Source organism: Mercenaria mercenaria, chromosome 5 (genome assembly GCF_021730395.1).
Source record: "Mercenaria mercenaria strain notata chromosome 5, MADL_Memer_1, whole genome shotgun sequence".
NCBI lineage: Eukaryota > Metazoa > Mollusca > Bivalvia > Venerida > Veneridae > Mercenaria > Mercenaria mercenaria.
Window position 1 is genome coordinate 15,335,657 of NC_069365.1, and position 20,547 is coordinate 15,356,203.

The window sequence follows — 20,547 nt, forward strand, 5'->3', positions numbered from 1 at the left end:
GTTTAAGCAAGCAACCTACTCCCGGTTACGATACGGGCTATCATGGCCCTCTTTTTTTGATAACTTTTTGTTTTTTAGGACTTAGCGCAAAACCCGTGCCAGGTTTAAAAAAACTCACCAGACGGAACAGGGAAAGAGAAGTGGGGTCTGTAATTATGGGTACAACTGCCCGAACACTGACGAAAATCCAACACAAAGTCCAACCGGCCATTTTTGTGTCAAAAGGGTTTGAATTTTGCCAAACTTTTTTTGAATTTCAAAAATTTCTATCTGGGGATTCTCTCAAAAACTTTTTTGCTTTTTGGCCTTCATCTTTTAATAAAAAACGACATACAATTTTTTAAATTTCATAAAAATACATCTATATATAGTTTTTGGGAAATTGGTTTTTTCGAGTAACGATCTTTATCCATGCTCAATTTTTTTCTGTAAATTAAATAAATGGGAAAAACAATCTTACAAAATTAAAAAGTATAACATATTATTCATTAGTTTTTTTTAAACCAAATTTTTGAAAAGACAGTAACAAAAAAAATGTTTAATTTTTTAAATTTAAAAAAATATGGGCAGTGGTTTTTACACTTGCCAAATTTAAATTTTATAAGTTGGAGCCCCAAAAATTGCTCCAGTTGGGAAAAAACCAAGTTTATGGTTTAAAATATATTTAAAAAGTGGTTTCCCGTTTTTTCTTTAAATTTTAATTTTAATATGCCCTTTCCCCGTAAAAATAATGTCAAAATATGGGGTTTTTAGGGGACCGAATAATAAAACCCGACTTTTTACTTTATTAAAACAAGGCAGAAGATTCCCGTTTTCAAGGGAAAAAATTTGGAAAAAGTAAATGTTTAAATAAAAAAAATTTGCATGTCTATTAAAATTCAGATTTTTTTGAATTAATTGCAAAAACGTTCGGGTTTTTATCCCCCGCCGAAGAAATCGGGGGTGGGGTATTGAAAAGGGATGCCTCCGTCCATCCACATCATTTCTCATTAAAAACAGGTAAAATTTTATGAAAAAATTTAAATAAAAAATGAACCAACATACGCGATGAAGCCCTTTGGTTTTTTTTTTTTGATTGGCCCAATTTTCCCCCAGGTTATTGCCCTTGATTTAATGAAAAAAAATTTCCCTCCGCAGCCAAATTTTTCCCGGAACTACCGGAGAATTTCATAAAACTTGACATAAAAGCACCCCATACTGCGAAGATGCCCGTCAAATTTTTTATCGGATTGGCCCAAATTTTCCCCTTAAAAGGGTTTTTGCCCTTGATTTTAAAGAAAAATCTACCCCTGCCCGCCATTTTCCCCAGTAAAAGCCGGTAAATTTTAAAGAAACAGGGAAAAAAATATGAACCAAAAATACTTCGAAAATGCCGGGCATTTTTTTTTTTTAATTGGTCAATTTTCCTTAGAGTTTTTTGGCCCCTTTTTTTGTTTTAAAAAAAACACAAATTTTTACATAACAAACCAACCCTTGGTAAATTTTCATAAACTTCTTTCATTCTTTTTTATGAAAATTTAAAAAACATGTGAAATTTTTTACCCACACCCCGGGCACCCCACCTTTCCTTGGGGCACCCCCAACCATCCCCAAACCCCCCTTTTTTTTTTTTTTTTTTTTTTTTTATTTTTAAAATTTCCATCAATATTTAAAAACCCCGGGGGAAATTTTTTTTTTTAACCCTTCACCCGGGCGGGTCCTGCCCCACCCCTCCGCCCGGCCCCCCCCCCCCCCCCCAAAACACCCCCACACAAAAAGCATTCATTTTCTGCTAAAATGATTTGACAAAAAAAATTATTTGCTTCTTTAAAAACTCCCTTTAAATTTTTGCCAGAAAAATTTTTTTTTACCTTTCCCCAAACCTTTTCAAGCCCTTTAGCCCTTTCGGCGGGGGTACCCAATTTTTTCGAATTTTCTTTTTATAAAATTTTTAAATTTTGAAATTCTTCCCAAATTTAAAACTTATCAAATATGGAAACATCCTTGACTGTTTTATGGTGCAAAAAAGGCACACTAAAACCCCAGATATTCTAAAGTTTTCAAAGACGTAAATGTCAGTCATATTCCCCGCAGAGGTTTTTTTATTGGGAACCCTTCCTCATTCCTAAACTCCCAAACCCCAAACCAATTTGCTCGGTGGATTATAAAAAAAAACCTTTTTTAAATTAAGAAACCAAGTTTCCCCGGGAAATTAAAAAAAAAGGGTTTTTAACACAACAATCATAGAAAGAAATATTTTTTTACATGAAAAATTTTAAAAGCATATAAAACAAAATATTATTCTACAAAACCAATTTTCAAAATTTTTTCAAAAATTACTGAATTCCGGGAAAAGGGCTGCATAAAGGGCCAAAACTTCTGGACCCGTTCAGCGCCTTTTAAAAAATCCCCCATTTTTAAAAAACAAATTTCATGCCTTTTATTTTGAAAGCCCTTTTTCAACATGGTACAGGGGGGTTTTAAAAATTTTCTAAAAATTGGTTTAAACACCCTTTTTGCCCAAATTTTTTACAAATTTCAATTTTCATCTAAAGGAAAGGGCAAAAAATTTTTGAAAAATTTTAAGTATCCAACTCTGTGGACAGAACAGTAAAATTTAAAAACATGTATTGGAGATAAGGTTTGGTCAAGAAGCCCGTTCAAATTTTCTAAAAAAATCTGTTTGTTTTGTGGGTATACTCCCAAAATAGAAAAAGTGGAAAATCCCCAGGGCGTTTAACACAACAAAAAAAGAAAAAAAGTTTCCCGGCTCGTTTTTTGAGCCCCGTTCGGACGGGAGTGGGAAAAGCATGCAAACCTTCCAAGCCCTCTAGCCCCCGGGTTTAGCAGAACTCAACATTTACACATGCAAAAATTTCCAAAAAACAATTTTAGAGGGCAACCGCAGATGAAAATTATCCACGGGGCACATGGAACCTTTAAAGATTCAAAGTTGTGGGGGAAAACCCCAAAAACCCCCAATATCTTGGGTTTTAAAAGGGAAATTTTTTTTAAAAAGTATATCCTCTTTTCATCTTGGAAAAAAACTTTTCCCAAAAGGAAAAGGGGCAGTCCCTGGAAACCCATAAAATTTAGAAATGAAAACAACATTTTTCAGCTTTTAATAGGTTATTCTAAAATTTTATTCAATTAATTAAATTTGAAATTTTTTCTGAAAAGCTTTCAAATTTTTGGAAATTGGGAGAAAAAAGTATAAAACTTCTGTGGGTTTTCGTTTTTAAAAAAGGTGATGAAATGTGCAACACCTTTTTTTTCCCCCAAATGCAAAAAGTTTAAACCATAAAAAAATAGACTGAAAAGATACCATAAAACCCCGGAAAATTTTAAATTCTGAATTTTAACCCGAACTGTTTTTTTTAAATGGGGAAACCCCAAAAACACTGATCCAACCTTATGCATTAATTTAGCACGATTTTTTTTACAGAAATGCACAAAAACCGAAAATAAGAAAAATAATACAGTTATTTTTGTAATTGGTACCTAAAGAAATACATTGGGAAGGGTTAATTTTTTTGAAATTATTCCAATTTCAGTGTGTAAAATTTTTTGTCAAAAAACAGACATTTCGAATTTATTACAACTAATTTCCCAACGATAGATTGTTAAACAAAAAATTAACCATGTTCATCTTTAAATACTTTTCCTTTCAGAGAATTTAAATGCCCCAAAAGTCCCAAAGGGGGGCCTTTTTAGTCAATACAGGGCAAACGATGTGTTTGAAACCGCACTATTGGAAAATTTCTGCCCAAACAGGTTTTTTCGGGGCCCCCGTCATTTGCCCAAAAGGGTTTAAAGTGTTTTGCTTTCAGGTACAGATTTAAAAAAGCCAATAACATTTCTGGTCGCTAAAATCTTTTTTGGGGCAAACAAAAATTTAAACTGAAAAATTAAATACTTTTGCGCTGTGGGTTTTATGGGGAAATAACATTTTTTGCTCCCCATGTAGGTGCTTCAAAAATTTTGATCCCTTTTTTATTTTTTATTTTGCTAAGGGGGGGGGGGGGGAGGCGGAACTTTATTGCCCTTTTAAATCCAACCCGTTGTTTTTTTTTTTTTTGTTTTAAATTTTCTTGAAAATTTGGGGGAAATTTTGTCTCTATGATTTGGGCAGCAGAGTAGATGACCACTGGATTTTTGGGGTCACTATTTTTAAGGGCAAGATCACATGGGGCCCGAATGTGGAAAACAATTTTTGGTCATAAAATTGGGAAACCCCTTTTTCAGAATTTTTAAACTTTTAAGGAAGTTGGCATGCCCGGAAATTACCCCCATTTGATTTTGGGGGTCACTTTTTTTTTAAACCCAAGTCACAGGGGCCTGAACATGGAAAACCATTTTCCAAACGATAACTTTTGAAAACCCCTTTTATCCAGAATAATTTAAACTTCATAGGATGATTTGGAAAGCAGAGTAGATGACCTCTAATTTATTTTTTGGGTTTCTCTATTAAAGGGCCCAAAGGCGCAGCAGACCGGGAAAAAAAATCCAAATTTTCCCGGGCAAAAACTTGAATCCCATTTTGGTTTTTAACCTTCAAAACTTCATAGGTGATAGTACTTAAAGTAGAACCCAAATTTTTTTGGGGTCACTCCAACAAAAGGGCAAAGTTACCCGGGGGCTGAAAAAAAAAAAGCTTTCCGATCCAATAAATTGTGAAAACCCCTAGACCCAGAATGGGTTTAAACATTTTAAAAAAAAGCTTTGAAACTTTTTTTTTCCCCTTTTTTAGGGCCCAAAAACCCAAACCCCACTGAGTCCCAAATTTCATAACTCTTACAAGTATTTTGGGCAAATTATTGGGCCCCTTTTTACTTAGAACATCCCGGTTTAAATTTTTTCAAAGCAGATAATTTTAATTTTAAACTTCACTGTGCCTTTGGGGGGATAAAAATAGTTGATAGCATCAAGTCCCATAACTCTGACCCCTGCACTTTTTCTTTTAAATTTTCCCCCATTTGGACTTAGAAAAAACCCCGGGTTTAAATTTTATTGGGAATTTCATACACTATTACTTTTAAAAGGCCCTTTTAGAAATTTTAAACTTTTTTTTATTTTTCAAAACAGTTACCAACCTCCCCCTGGGTTAAGTCCCCCAAAAATCCCGACATGTAATTTAAAGGGAAATTAAAGCCCCCCTTTTGGGCTTAATAATTCGGAAAAAATTTTACGTGAAACTCTATCTGCAGAACAAAAGCAAATTTTTAAATTTTAAAAATTCACCTGAAATTTTTTTTGGGCAAAAAAAATAGTTGGGTTGTACATTCCCCCCAACCCCTGATATTTTAATTTTTGTTAAAAATTTTCCCTTTTTAACTTAAAACTTTTATTAAAGTTTTGCATCAAGTTATATCTCCAAAACTAATGCAGAAACTGATTGAAAATCTTAAAGAAATTTTTGCAATTTTTGGGTAATACTTTCCTCCTGGGGCAATAATTCAAATAGCCTTAGCATTGGGTGTTTTTTTGGACTGCTCTTGTTGTTTGTTGTTTTTTTATCAAAACATGTCAAAGTTGAAATTGAAAAAGTGGGAAATTTTTTTTGTGTGCATTTATGGAACTTTGTTCAGGTTTTTCATATTAAAAAGAAAGCAGGGACGGCAGCATACAGAAAAAAAAGGAAAAAAGTATGGATTTTTTTTTGCGGTTTATATTACTTGGGGAAATACAAGCGTATTTTTGACCCGAAATTAAAAATGTTATAATAATTCAGTTTATATAGGATGTGCACAAATTAAACTGGTGCTTACCAAAAAGCATACTCTGCTCCACAAATTTTTAAAAAATTTCAGACCAGTTTAAATAAAACACCCCTGCCAGAAAAGAAAACCCGTTAATTTTTTAAGGTTTCCCGCCAAAATGGCTTCTTTTTAAAATCTTTTTAGTGTTTCTAAAACAAGTCTTTTACCAAATGTTTGGTAAACGCTTCAATCCCGCGAAATTTTTCTCGTGGTTTTTATCAATCCCTTTTCGAAGTTTCCCAAATTCGAAATTTTTTGGGATAAATCGGGGATATGGGGAAAAAAAGCCCTTTTAAAACCTATAAAAAATCACGTGTTTGTGGTATAAAAAAGAAAATTGTTTATTTCAAATCAGCAACTTATGCAAAAAAAAAGGGGGGTTTCCCTTTTTAAAATTTCATGTGGCAAAAGGAAAACCCGATAAAATATGAAGAAAAAAAATGGGCCCTTGTTTGAAGAACACTTTCAAAATTGGAAAACAAAATTTCAGAAAGAACATGAATTATACTTAATTAAACATTATTTTTTGACAGTAAAGATCAAATTTTAAAAATGAATCAAATAATGTTCCCTTTTTTCCCGGATTTGAAGATATTCCAAAAAACCTCGCAAAAAATTTTGTTTACAGGAAAGGAAAATTTCAAATGTTGTGGGGTGGGGTTCCCTTTTTTTTTTTGGTTGTTTTTGTTTAGATTTTTTTCCCACAGACGTCTTTTTGCACCATAAACCCTTTTAAAATAATTTATAAGAGTACTTTCCACATAAACATGTTAACTATAATTTAAGTGTCAGTTTTTTTCGGGGTTCAGAGCATTATGATTCAAAAATGCTGATAAAAGGGCCCTTTGATTAATGCATAAATGTTTCATCTGAAAAATGTTTTTTCCCTTTCAGGGAATGTTTAAAACAAAATACCATGTTTTAGAGGGAAATTTTTAGTCAAAAAAAAGGCAAAACATGTGTTCGACTGCCTATTGGAAATTACTGTCCTACAACAGGTCCCTTTTTTACACCAGTCATTTTCCCAAACGGGTCAAAGTGTTTTGCGCAGGTACAGATTTAAACAGCCAAAAATTTGTAATTTTTTCATTTTCTAAAATGTTGTTACAAAAAGGGCCCTTTCTCAAAATGAAAAATTTAAAAAAAAAAACTTTCGTCAATAGGGTTTTGATTGTCCTAGTGAAAAAGGGGAAAAAAAAAGCATTATGAAGGGGGGGGGGTTCAAAATTTTTGGAAAAGAACCCCATTTTGGGTCTTGATTTTGCTATTTAAATAGATATTAACAACATTTTTTTTGCATTTTGTAGGTCATTGCATCTGCAAAATTAGCGCTGGTTTTTTAAATTCCACATTGTTGGGCTTTTCCCTTGTTTTTTTCCAAATTTTGAGAAGTGGGGGAAACAAATTTGGGAAATTTTCCATGTGTTTTACGAAATTTTTGAAACGTGTCCCCTTTAAACCCCCCTTGACAAAAAAATGTACTTTTACTGATTTTTTTTTTTGTGTCATACATAAAGAACTTTCAATTTCAATAAAGCTTTTAAAAAAAAAAACAAAAATTATTTGGGAAAAAGAGACAAGTTCAAGAGACCCAAAAAAACACCTCCCTTAAGCTGAAAAAGTACTTTATGTTAAAAGGGACATAAACAAATGTTGCCACCAAAATACACCCCTTACCTCCAATGTTTTAAAAAATTTCAGGGCCCCAGAAAAAGCCCTGTTAAATCTTTTATATATTTGGGCAAGATATTTTTAAAAAGTTTTAAAAATTTGTTCTAAAATATTGTCTTTTACCCAAAAGTTCCAAACATTCTTCAATCCAAGATTTCCCCCGGGGTTTTTCAGGCCAAATTTTTTAGAGTAATTAAGACGATTCCCGGGGGGCAAACTTATTTTTAAAGGGCATTAAAGCATCATAAAATCAGTATATTCACTGTGTTTTGGGTAAAGAAAGAAGGAAAGAAAGGTTTATTTTTATTTTTAACCAAAATTGATGCAATAATAACAAAGGTGACCTTAATGTGCAATTAAAAATCATTCATGAAAACATTAACAAAATGGTCATTTGGAGAAACCTTTCAAAATTGGTACGCAACATTTCAGAGAGAACATTAGTTATACCTTTCACATTTTTCCGATGGTAAAAATCAACACTGAATCAATTGCAATATTTATACCCCGACAAAACGAAGTTGGGGGAAAGGGGGGGTGGGGGGGTATATAAAAAGAGCTGTCGGGCTGTTTGGGTTTTCCTTTTTTTCCGGATGATAACCAAGAAAGGGTTACCGATTTAAATAATTTTTGGTATTTCAGGGTAAAATCAAAAATACAGGTCAAGTTTTTAATTTGGGGTCAGTAGTCAAAAGCAAAATTCACAAGGGGCTTTCCGAACCTTAAATGGTTTTCCGGGGATTACTTGAGAACGCCCGGGGGCCTTTGGATCATAAAAATTTTTGGGACGGGTGGGAACATCAAAAAATCCCGGGGAAGTTCCAAAATTTGGGGCCTAGTAAAGGGCAAAGGGCCCAAGGGCCCAAAAACAAAAAACATTTAAAAAAAGGGTTTTCCCAGTGATAACTTGAAAGTGCTTGGCCCAGGGTCCCTGAAAATTGATAGGGGGGTAGGTTTATTTCCCGCCCATGACCCCTAATTTTTGAGGTCAGTAAAGGGCACAGGTTTAAAAGGGCCACAGAGACCCAGAAAAATTTAAAAGGTTTTTTGGGCAGTAACTTCAGAACGCTTTTTTTACAAAGGGTCATGAAACTTTAAAAAGGGGGGGGTTTTTTTTGACCCGCAGATGACCTGTATTGATTTTGAGTTCGAAAGGTCAAAGGTCAGAGTGACCTGGAAATTGAAACCTTTTCCAGACAATAACTTGAGAATGCTTGGGCCGAGGATCATGAAACTTCATAGAGCAGTTGATTATGACCAGCAGATGAGCTCTATCAATTTTGAGGTCAGTAGGTCAAAGGTCAAGCAAGTTCAGCTTTGACATTGGCTTAGTTCTGTGACAAGGCCATATTGTGGGGATATAATTTGTCACTCCTGTGACAAATCTAGTTTTTTGTGGAATCAAATATATTCTAAATAAAGATCATGAACTGTATTTTCATTTGAAAGCAAATTACAATTATGTGAGGGCTGTCTTTTTGGCTGTTCTGTTTAGACTTTTCCTACAGACAGTTCCCAACACTGGATACCAGTATACAACAATAAATAGAAGTACTTGCCACATAAACAAGTAGACTATAAGTTTAAGCGCCTGTTTTGTCGGAGTTCAGAGCAGTTCATTTCTGTCACACTGACCAAGCTTATTCTAAACAGGTTCATCTGTACACGTCTTTCCATTACAGGAAGTGTAAATCACACACCATGTTCAGAGGGAACATTTCAGTCAAGTACAGGACAGACGATGTGTTCAGACTGCACTAGCGGAAATTACTGTCCTACAACAGGTCTTTCAGCACCAGTCATTTGTCCAAGCGGCTCAAAGTGTTCTGCTGCAGGTACAGATTTAAACAGCCATATAGCATTTTTGGTCAGACGCTAAAATGTTGTTACAACATGCCTTACTCAAACTGAAAAGTTAAAAATTATCTTTCTGTAAATAGGATTTTTAGCTCACCAGAGCACAAAGTGCTCAGGGTGAGCTATTGTGATCGCTCACCGTCCGGCGTCCGTCCGTTGTCCGTCCGTCCGTCCGTCCACACTTTCCTTTAAACAACATCTCCTCCTAAACCAACAGGCCAATTTTGATGAAACTTCACAGGGATGTTCCTTGGATGGTCTTCTCTAAAAATTGTTCAAAGAATTGCATTCCATGCAGAACTCTGGTTGCCATGGCAACCGAAAGGAAAAACTTTAAAAATCTTCTTCTCAAAAACCAGAAGCCCTAGATCTTAGATATTTGGTATGAAGCATTGCCTAGTGGACCTCTACCAAGTTTGTTCAAATCATGACCCCGGGGTCAAAATTGACCCCGCCCCAGGGGTCACTTGATTTTACATAGAAAAATCTTAAAAAATCTTCTTCTCGAAAACCAGAAGCCCTAGACCTTAGATATTTGACATGTAGCATTGCCTAATGGACCTCTACTAAAGTTGTTCAAATCATGACCCCGGGATCAAAATTGACCCTGCCCCAGGGGTCACTTGATTTTACATAGGAAAATCTTCAAAAAATTTCTAAAAATAAAGCAGAAGGCCTAGGTCTTAGATATTTCACGTGTAGCATTGCCTAGTGGACCTCTACAAAATTTGTTCAAATCAGACCCCCAGGGTCAAAATTGACCCCGTCCCAGGGGTCACTTGATTTTACATAGGAAAACCTTAAAAAATCTTCTTCTCAAAAAGCAGAAACCCTAGAGCTTAGATATTTGACATGTAGCATTGCCTAGTGGACCTCTACTAAAGTTGTTCAAATCATGACCCCCGGGATCAAAATTGACCCCGCCCTAGGGGTCGCTTGATTTTACATATGAAAATCTTCAAAAATTTTCTTAAAATAAACCAGAAGGCCTAGAGCTTAGATATTTCACATGTAGCATTGCCTAGTGGACCTCTACAACATTTGTTCAAATCATGACCCCCGGGTCAAAATTGACCCCGCCCCAGGGGTCACTTGATTTTACATAGGAAAATCTTCAAAAAATTTCTAAAAATAAACCAGAAGGCCTAGGTCTTAGATATTTGACTTGTAACATTGTCTAGTAGACCTCTACAAAATTTCTTCAAATCATGACCCCGGGGTCAAATTGGCCCCGCCCCATGGGGTTACTTGATTGTACATAGAAAAATCTTCAATATTTTCTAAAAATAAACCAGAAGGCCTAGAGCTTAGATATTCGACATGTAGCATTGCTTAGTGGACCTCTACAAAATTTGTTCAAATCTTGACCCCCTCAGAGTCAGATTGACCCAGCCCCAGGGGTTACTTTATTGTACATAGGGAAATCTTCATAAATTTGCTTAAAATAAACCAGAAGGCCTAGATCTTAGATATTCGATATGTAACATTGCCTAGTCGACTTCTACAAACTTTGTTAAAATCATGACCCCCGGGGTAAAATTGGCCCCGCCCCAGGGGTTACTTGATTGTACATCGGAAAATATTCCAAAAAATTTCTAAAAATCATCAGTTTGACATTTGAAACATATTACTCTGGTGAGCAATCCAGGGTCATCATGACCCTCTTGTTATTGTCATAGTGAAATAGATATTATCTGCATTATGTAGGTGCTTCTAAATTTTGATCTTGATTTTGCTAAGTGGAAGGAGAACATGCTTTGCATCTGCTATTATCTAGTCTAGCATAGGTATCTACGTCCACATTGTTGGTCTTTCCGCTGTTTATCATTGCGAGAAGCAGAGGAATACAAATTTGGAATCGTCCGTGTGTTTACGAAATGTGTCACTAAGTGCTTAAAAAGCATGCTGTAGAAAGAGACAAGTTCCAAGAAGACACCTCTCTTCAAGGGAATTCTTGTAGTTTTTTAGCTCACCTGTCACGAAGTGACAAGGTGAGCTTTTGTGATCGCGCAGTGTCCGTCGTCCGTCGTCTGTGCGTCCGTGCGTAAACTTTTCCTTGTGACATCTCTAGAGGTCACATTTTTCATGGGATCTTTATGAAAATGGGTCAGAACGTTCATCTTGGTAAATTCTAGGTCAAGTTTGAAACTGGGTCACGTGCCGTCAAAAACTAGGTCAGTAGGTCTAAAAATAGAAAAACCTTGTGACTTCTCTAGAGGCCATAATTTTCAATGGATCTTCATGAAAATTGGTCAGAATATTCACCTTGATGATATCTAGGTCAAGTTCAAAACTGGGTCAAGTGCCTTTAAAAACTAGGTCAGTAGGTCTAAAAATAGAAAAACCTTGTGACCTCTCTAGAGGCCATATATTTCACAAGATCTTCATGAAAGTTGGTCAGAACGTTTACCTTGATGATATCTAGGTCAAGTTCAAAACTGGGTCATGTGCCTTCAAAAACTAGGTCAGTAGGTCAAATAATAGAAAAACCTTGTGACCTCTCTAAAGGCCATATTTTTCATGGGATCTGTATGAAAGTTGGTCTGAATGTTCATCTTGATGATATCTAGGTCAAGTTCGAAACTGGGTCACGTGCGGTCAAAAACTAGGTCAGTAGGTCTGAAAATAGAAAAACCTTGTGACCTTTCTAGAGGCCATATATTTCATAAGATCTTCATGAAAATTGGTCAGAACGTTCACCTTGATGATATCTAGGTCAAGTTCGAAAGTGGGTCACGTGCCATCAAAAACTAGGTCAGTAGGTCAAATAATAGAAAAACCTTGTGACCTCTCTAGAGGCTATATTTTTCATGGGATCTTCATGAAAATTGGTCAGAATGTTCACCTTGATGATGTCTAAGTCAAGTTCGAAAGTGGGTCACGTGCCTTCAAAAACTAGATCAGTAGGTCAAATAATAGAAAAACCTTTTGACCTCTCTAGAGGTCATATTTTCCATGGGATCTGTATGAAAGTTGGTCTGAATGTTCATCTTGATGATATCTAGGTCAGTTTTGAAAGTGGGTCACGTGCCATCAAAAACTAGGTCAGTAGGTCAAATAATAGAAAAACCTTGTGACCTCTCTAAAGGCCATATTTTTCAATGGATCTTCATGAAAGTTGGTCTGAATGTTCATCTTGATGATATCTAGGTCAGCTTTGAAACAGGGTCATGTGCGGTCAAAAACTAGGTCAGTAGGTCTAAAAATAGAAAAAACATTGTGACCTCTCTAGAGGCCATACTTGTGAATGGATCTCCATAAAAATTGGTCAGAATGTTCATCTTGATGATATCTAGGTCAAGTTAGAAAGTGGGTCACGTGCCATCAAAAACTAGGTCAGTAGGTCAAATAATGAAAAAACGTTGTGACCAGAGTCTCTAGAGGTCATATTTTTCATGGGATCTGTATGAAAGTTGGTCTGAATGTTTATCTTGATGATATCTAGGTCAAGTTTGAAACTGGGTCAACTGCGATCAAAAACTAGGTCAGTAGGTCTTGAAATAGAAAAACCTTGTGACCTCTCTAGAGGCCATACCCTTGAATGGATCTTCATGAAAATTGGACAGAATGTTCACCTTGATGATATCTAGGTCAAGTTTGAAACTGGGTCACGTGCCTTAAAAAACTAGGTCAATAGGTCAAATAATAGAAAAACCTTGTGACCTCTCTAGAGACCATATTTTTCAATGGATCTTCATGAAAATTGGTCAGAATTTTCATCTTGATAATATCTAGGTCAAGTTCAAAACTGGGTCACATTAGCTCAAAAACTAGGTCACTATGTCAAATAATAGAAAAAACGACGTCATACTCAAAACTGGATCATGTGGGAAGAGGTGAGCGATTCAGGACCATCATGGTCCTATTGTTATGCACATCTTTCTGCGCAGCTGACACTATCTATGGAAAATTGAGGTGAAGTCAACATTTGTTGGAACATGTGACAGACAATCTTAAATACGAGGAATCTTGAATAAGATAACATTTTTCAATAACTTTTATCAATAATCAAGTGTTGATACTGGTTTATGTTGAATTGACACGTATCATGCCTGACATGTATCATGCAACTTGCCATTTGTGGCCGTGTTTTGACAGTGTATTTTAGTACAAAGACAGTTTTGTTCATGTAATATTAGACTATTAACTTTGTATTGATAAGACAATATCTCCTTTCAAATCATTTAGTATTCAGTTAAAGGAAGGATTAAGATTTCTTAAACTTTTTTTAACTTGTAGCAGATATAATCAGTTTGGTCAGCTTCGCATCATTTTTCGTCCGAATAGGTTTGTATTCAAGCGGTCTTAACATACAATTTAGCCTGGTGATCCATACGCTTTTGGCCATTTTTATGTTCACAATACAATTATCTATACACAAGGAAAACAGGAAAAAAAATTAACAGTTTTTTTCAAAATTACAGTCAAACCTGTCCTAAGCGACCGCACAGGGGAAGTTGAGATTGTGTTCTCTTAAGACAGGTGGTCTCTTAACTCAGGATAGACTTCTGAGCATGTATTTAGGTAAAGAAGCTGTCATGAAGAAACAATTGTTACTACTGTGGATTTTATCAAGTACATGTATTAAAAAGGTACCGTAGTTACTAGTGTATAATGCGCATTTTTTTTTACCCCCGGGACCACCCCCGAATCATGAGTGCATGTCACAGGTTTAGATGATTTTCCAGCTTCGGCACAAGTTTGTTTACTATTTTCGCCATTCTGGTAAAGGGAAACTACTTTCTGCGCAAATTGTCTGGGCTAAAAGCTACGATTGCCTTTACGTTTGTATGATCTGTATACGAAGCAGGACCACTATTAGGTAACAGTAGTTTATTTTTCTTTAAACTAGGGATGGGAACGAATATTCGAATATTCGAATATGAAAATCAAATTCGAATATTCGTAAATTATTGTTGTTTTTTTTCAAAATAAGTACCATTGATTTTGGGCAACATGAGCATGCTAATTCTACAGAATAAAACCATGTCATGTTTGTTTATCGCGTATCAAAAGATGTCCAATTAACAAGAAAATAGCAATGCATAATTGGCAGGGGCCGTTGTTACGGATTAACAGTTTGCAACAGGCGTCAGTGTGTCAGATGCATGTCAAAAGATGTCCAATTAACAAGAAAATTGCAAATATATAATTACCTGGGGTCATCGCTACGGATTAACAGTTTGTATTAGGCGTAAATGTGATATCTTTTTATCTTTTGTTCATTTTTATTGGCACCTGTTTTATGTAACAAGTTGTAGAATTTTTTTTTCGAAAACAATACCAAACTTGTAGATATTGTCGATCTTTTCACAATATTTTGTACGACGTTTCAGACCATCGCCAGAATCGGTTTTCATCCGCCATCGGCCGTATTCAAATTAAATTTTGAAGTACTTTATAATAAAATCAAGAAATAACATATGCTTGATGCATAAGTTCATGTTGAAGGAGGTTTATGTCTGCCTTACTTGGTTTTTACACGCCGATTTTTACACGCCGATTGAAAATTTTCAAAATGGCGGCGGTAATACAACAGCGTGTCACGTGTTTAAATGGGACGACCTGCTATTTTTAGATAAAATTGCAACGGTCTAAATTATAATTGTTTTGATTTTTTTGTATCATTTTGAAGCTAAAACACTGAATTAGTTAAATCTGTTCATGATTATACTGACAGAATCGTGTAATAAAAGGATCGGCGGGTTTTGCTTGGTAGGATCGGGTTACCCGAAACAAACATTTTTGGCCTTATTACGTACGATGATCCATGCTTTAAACAAATGAATACGTTGTGTATATGCCAATCACTTAATAAGAATTTAAAGCTTCCATTAAAACAAACCGAATATGGCAAAACGAATATTCGAATATTGATTTCAGTATTCGTTCCCATCCCTACTTTAAACAAAATTAATTTTATATAAAGTTATATATTTTGAGGAAAGAAATATAAAAAAATCGTAAGTAATGTAATACTAATAAAACAAATACAAAAACAAGGAAGAGGAGAACAACACATCGAACACTGGGGTGGTTGATATACTATTTATTAATTGATCGACCGGTTTCGGTCTACTAAGACCTTCATCAGGATAAAATACATTAGAAAATTATTGACTAAAGTACATAAAATGCTGTGTCAGTTTGTGATGTTTGTTACTATTTATAGCTTGAATGTTACTATTTATAACTGAAAGTCTGGCAAGCTGCCAAATTTGGACTTATTACAATTACAAACATTATTACAGTCAAAAGTTCCAAGGACTCTTCCAACACTGATTACAAGTTCATTATATTCATTGAATAGTCCATACTCATCTTGACAAATGGTTGTGTTGCTTGAAACGTTTCTGGTCAGTGTAGATGGTGGTGAAATCGGATCTGGGATGGTAAATAAACATTCATTGATATTGAGTGAGTGTTTAGTTTTTGGTGTTTTCCTGGTAGTGTTCTTTACCTTAGGTTTAGAAATCCAATTCTTGATACCTGGTACTGTTCTAAATTTTGGTGTTATGTTCATATTCTACGTTAAAGAATGGCTCGTTTTGGTATTGTCACCTGTAGGTTGTTCAGTCGTGATAGTGTTGTAGTCTTCCTGGTAGTGGTAGGTCCTGGTGGCATATCGTTTTAGAAATTCTTTATTTTCGAAGGTTTTATTGCACCATGAACATTGAAATTTTATTGTTGTGTCCTTGTGTTTCTTCTTACGTCTAAATAAGCTCGAGGAAGTTGTGAACTGGTTTCCACAGATGTCGCATAGTTGATTGAAACGTCTTCCAACCCTCTTTGTTTTTTTGTGTTCTGCATTATTTGAGCTAGTCTTGCTATGAATTCTATTTCAGAATCTACTGGGTGATATTGAGTCCAATAGGGGTTTTCATCTTCAATTTTGATATCCATACTTGTTCTGTACGTAGGCAAATGTTAGTGTCTCTCGTTGTTGTTTGTATTAACGTGACATTAATATCATTGACGTTGTGGTCTGCACGTGTGAAATGGCGCGAAACGGGCTTAACGTTGTTTTTGGCGCGTATATCTGCCATATGTCTGTAAAATCTCTGAAAGAATTCCCGGATTGTCCAACATACTGGATCTTACATTTTTTGCATGTGATAAGATATTTAATACTAACGCTTTTACAGGTTAATTTACCTACGACTTTGAATTTTTTACCAGTTGCCAAACTAATAAACTTGGAATGGCTTGTCATAAAAGAACATGATATACAGTGTTGTTGCTTCCTTTGATTTCTTTTGATATTGATAGATCGGATAATACTAATAAAAGATCGACTATTATTTTTAACTGATATCAAATTGTGAACAACAAAACTGGCAAAAGGTGTCACACTAATTGCCAAAGATTACTGGCCATTTGATCTATGAAGTTGACAAGATCGTAACAAAGGATGTTCACACCTTTTGTTATGATCACACCTGAAGTTGATGTCATTTTTTGTCCATTTCATTTTCAAGTTGGTTGCTTGATAACAGGTAAATGTAATGAATGGGAAGTAAAATATATAATCGCTGGTCACGTTTTACGGGAGGTCGCTTATCTCGGGTACATTATTGTTGAAATTGCAAGGGAGGAATTTAAAGTGGTCGCTTAGGTCAGGAAGTCACTTAACTCATGTGGTAGCAAGGGCAGGTCTGACTGTAAAAAAAGTCTTTACTAGGAGTATTTTCATTGAAAAAAGTTCACAAAAGTGAATATGAAACAAGATTTTTTTTTCATTTGTACCCATTATTATAATGATATAGTATTGCAAATATAACTATAATATCAAATAAGTACCCTTACAGAAGAAAAAGGCCTGCTGCATACTCTTGCTGTGTACATACAGCGTATATGATGCGTACTGAAATCAAGGGCTTTAAATAGTACGCAGGATATACACCGCACATACACCGATAGTACGTTTGTAGTACACTTTTGACATGCAAATGAGCTCTGCCGTGTACTACTTGCTGCGTACATGCTGTGGACTACATAGTACACAGGATGTACGCTGGAGGAATTTAGTATGCGGGAAATAGTACGCAGCATGTACGCGGCACATACACTTTTCACATGCAAATGAGCCTGCAGTGTATTACCCCTGCGGCGTACATGTTGTGTACTCCTGCGGCGTACATGCTGTGTACTCCTGGCCCGAGTCCTGCGGCGTACATGCTGTGTACTCCTGCTGCATACATGCTGTGTACTCTTGTGGCGAAACTGCTCTGATAATGTAAAGTCCTTACCCCACCAACTTTCGTATGCAAATGCTGATCATTTGGACAGAAAAAAACAGAAAAAAGATAAGTGACATGCATCAATAAGTATTTACCCTTACCAAAATAATGTAGATTGATGTTATCAAATAAATTAGTATGCTTTTCTTCGTCCACTTTTCAATGAAATAAATCAATTTTTGTAGCATGTAATTTGGTAAACATTAATTTTGAAGAAAATGGAGTAACTGCATCAAGGGGAAACAACTTTAATGCAACTAAATATAAGTGTTATGATTTATTATAGATGATGTGTGCGTAGTATGTATTTATTTTGATTAAAATCCATCTGAGAACAATCTAGGACTGGAATTATATAAGCATTTATACACTTTTACGTCTGTAAAAAGTAGCGCACCAAAAAATTTTGGATTGATTTTTTCCAGTGGGGCGAGCGCAATTAGCCAAAAACGTTCTGAAAATATATGAGCGGCAAATCCGATGAACAACTTTTTAATTTGGTGAGGCCTTTATGAGTTAACATAATGAGCATTAAAGCCTTTATAAAACATGATAGAATGGTGTTTTGCTTAAGAGTATTCAAATAACAGTGAGAGCTATTAATTCTTCTCATTCGGGCGCTGTTTTTTGAGGCATTATCTTGGTAATTATTTCATGTATTACAAAATGTAATGCAACGAAGTTCAAATAAGGCTTTTCAATTATCCAAGTTAGAAAGCTCCAGGATTAATTCAAAATGAAAAAGAATATATTTTTACACTGCATGCAAGGTGCAGCTCAGAAATCACTATTAGTAAGATGTAAGCTTCACAAATGAACATTGCAAATAGTTTGGCAAATTTTCATTGTTCAGAATACTGGTAATCTGAACTATTCTATGCTATTAAGACAAAAGTTACTCGGAAATCAAGTTCTTGCTTCCAAAAAAAAAAAAAATGTACAAATCCTTCCTGCATGAAGTGTACTTCAGACTTTTACCTAAAAAAATTCAAAGTCTAAACACCAAAAGAAAATGAACAAGTCCCTCCCGCATATATGAAGTTTACTTCAGACTTTAACTTATAAAAAAAAAACTAAGTATAAATGCTAAAAGAAATTGTACAAGTCTTTCCCGCGTATATGAAGTGTACTGCACAAATTTCAAAGTATCTGCGGTGTACATGCAGTGTACTATTTTCTTGTACAAGTCCCTCCTGCGTACATGCAGTGTACTCCTTAAATTTTCAGAGTCTGTGCTGCGTACTTGAAGTGTACTAGTGACCACCTGCGTACATGATGTGTACTCGTCAAATAGTACGCGGCATGTACGCGGCATGCGGTGTATGTAAAATGTACTCCTCTGGTGTACTACTGTGTTCGCGGCATATACACAGCAAATACGCAGCATGTACGCCACAGAGGCTTGCTTCTGTAAGGGTATATAATAAAATCTGTAAAAAGAATACATCTCATTGTGCTGTCTTGATACATATTTTGGTTGGTATTTATAAAAAAGCAGAAAATTATGAAAATGTTCAAAAAATCGCTAGCAGTTTCAGCAACAGTGGGTACAGTCGACATCGTACTTGCGACCACCTCTATTAAGCAATTTTTGTATTAAACGACCAGTCAAAATCCCTCCCGAACGTTTTCAGTATATAAATTATTCCATTAAATGACTTTTTATTAAACGACTAGCGACCACATTAATGTAGCCCCGACAGGTAAAATATTCGACAAAAGTATCTATTAAGCGACCGGGTACCAAAATTCTCGGGCATTTCTTCACCTGTGTAATTAGCGAGTACGTTTTGCACGTGATTGAATGCAATTAACCTTTGTATCAGTCGAACTGACAAACAATCTAGCCATAAATTTCACGATTTGTGGACTTGGAAAAGTGTTCACGATGTTAAAACAGATTTTGAAACCATAAATGTATGTTCATAATAAATACAGTTACATTAACAGTTAAAAATAACTTTCCTTTTCATCTGACTGAAATTCATTAAGAGACCATTCCATTAAGAGACCACTTCTTAGCAGTCCCTCGGGCGGTCTCTTAATACAATGTTGACTGTATGTTCAAAACAATTTTTCACAAAAACAAGCCTGGTGACCCATTGTTTTTATTTGTTCATTGTTTTCAGCACAATTCTCCTATCATATATGTGAATTTGAAAAAATAATCTATGAAAGGAAAAAAAAATATATAGGAATTCTCTTAAGCTAAAATGTAGCAGTTTATGTATGAATGTGCACATAATTAAAATGGCACTCATCATAATGCACACTCGGCCTCCACAATGTGAAAAAATTACAGGTCACCGAAAAGAAAACTGTTACACTTCATGATATTCAAGCAGAGATGTTTAATGTCTTAAGTGGTTCTAAATCATTGTCTTCTTCCAAATGTTCCAATACATGCCTCAATCCAGAGATTTCCCTCCTGGTTTTATCAGTCCATATTTTCAGAGTAATCAAGATCTGATTTGGAGGATCCTCAGTTATAGGGAATAAAGCATCATAAAATCAGTATATTCACTGTGTTTGTGGTATAGAAAGAAGGAAAGAAAGGTTTTATTTTTATTTCAACAACATTGGTGCAATAATAACAAAGGTGACATTAAAGCAGCTTGCCTCCAGATTTGGCTAAAAATAATCTTTCTTTCAAATTGAAGTTTGGTCATATTATGAACATTAGAATATGAATTTTTGTTTCTAAAATATTTTAAAAGTTCCAAATCAAGAAAAAAATATGACCGCGTCGGGAATCGAATCCAGGACCGCCGCGGCAATAAAGACATTTTCTCCTCGTCGTAACCAATAGAGCTATAGCTGCAGTAGTGAATAATGAGTTCAAACTATAGATATTTATAATTGAGACAGTTTACCTGGAGTAAAAGCGTGACAAATGCAAGTAGTAAAAACAGCAAATTCTCTTGTATTTCCGTAACGTAAAGTTTGTCAGTAATTAAGTTTGTAAGCCTTCTTAAGAAATATAGCATTTATTTCAAGATATCTAAAGAAAAATTTTGTTGTTGTTGAACAACCTGGAGGCA

General features: G+C 35.2%; 1 protein-coding gene across 1 annotated transcript in view; it reads left to right on the plus strand.

Moving 5' to 3' along the window:
- The window catches only part of LOC123556528 (uncharacterized), a 179,490-nt gene that overhangs the window by 68,265 nt on the left and 90,678 nt on the right, over positions 1-20,547 (plus strand). Inside the window, exon 15 of the mRNA XM_053544443.1 lies at positions 9,092-9,244. Within this exon, the coding sequence (XP_053400418.1) occupies positions 9,092-9,244 (153 nt within the window). The remainder of the gene's footprint in view (positions 1-9,091; positions 9,245-20,547) is intronic.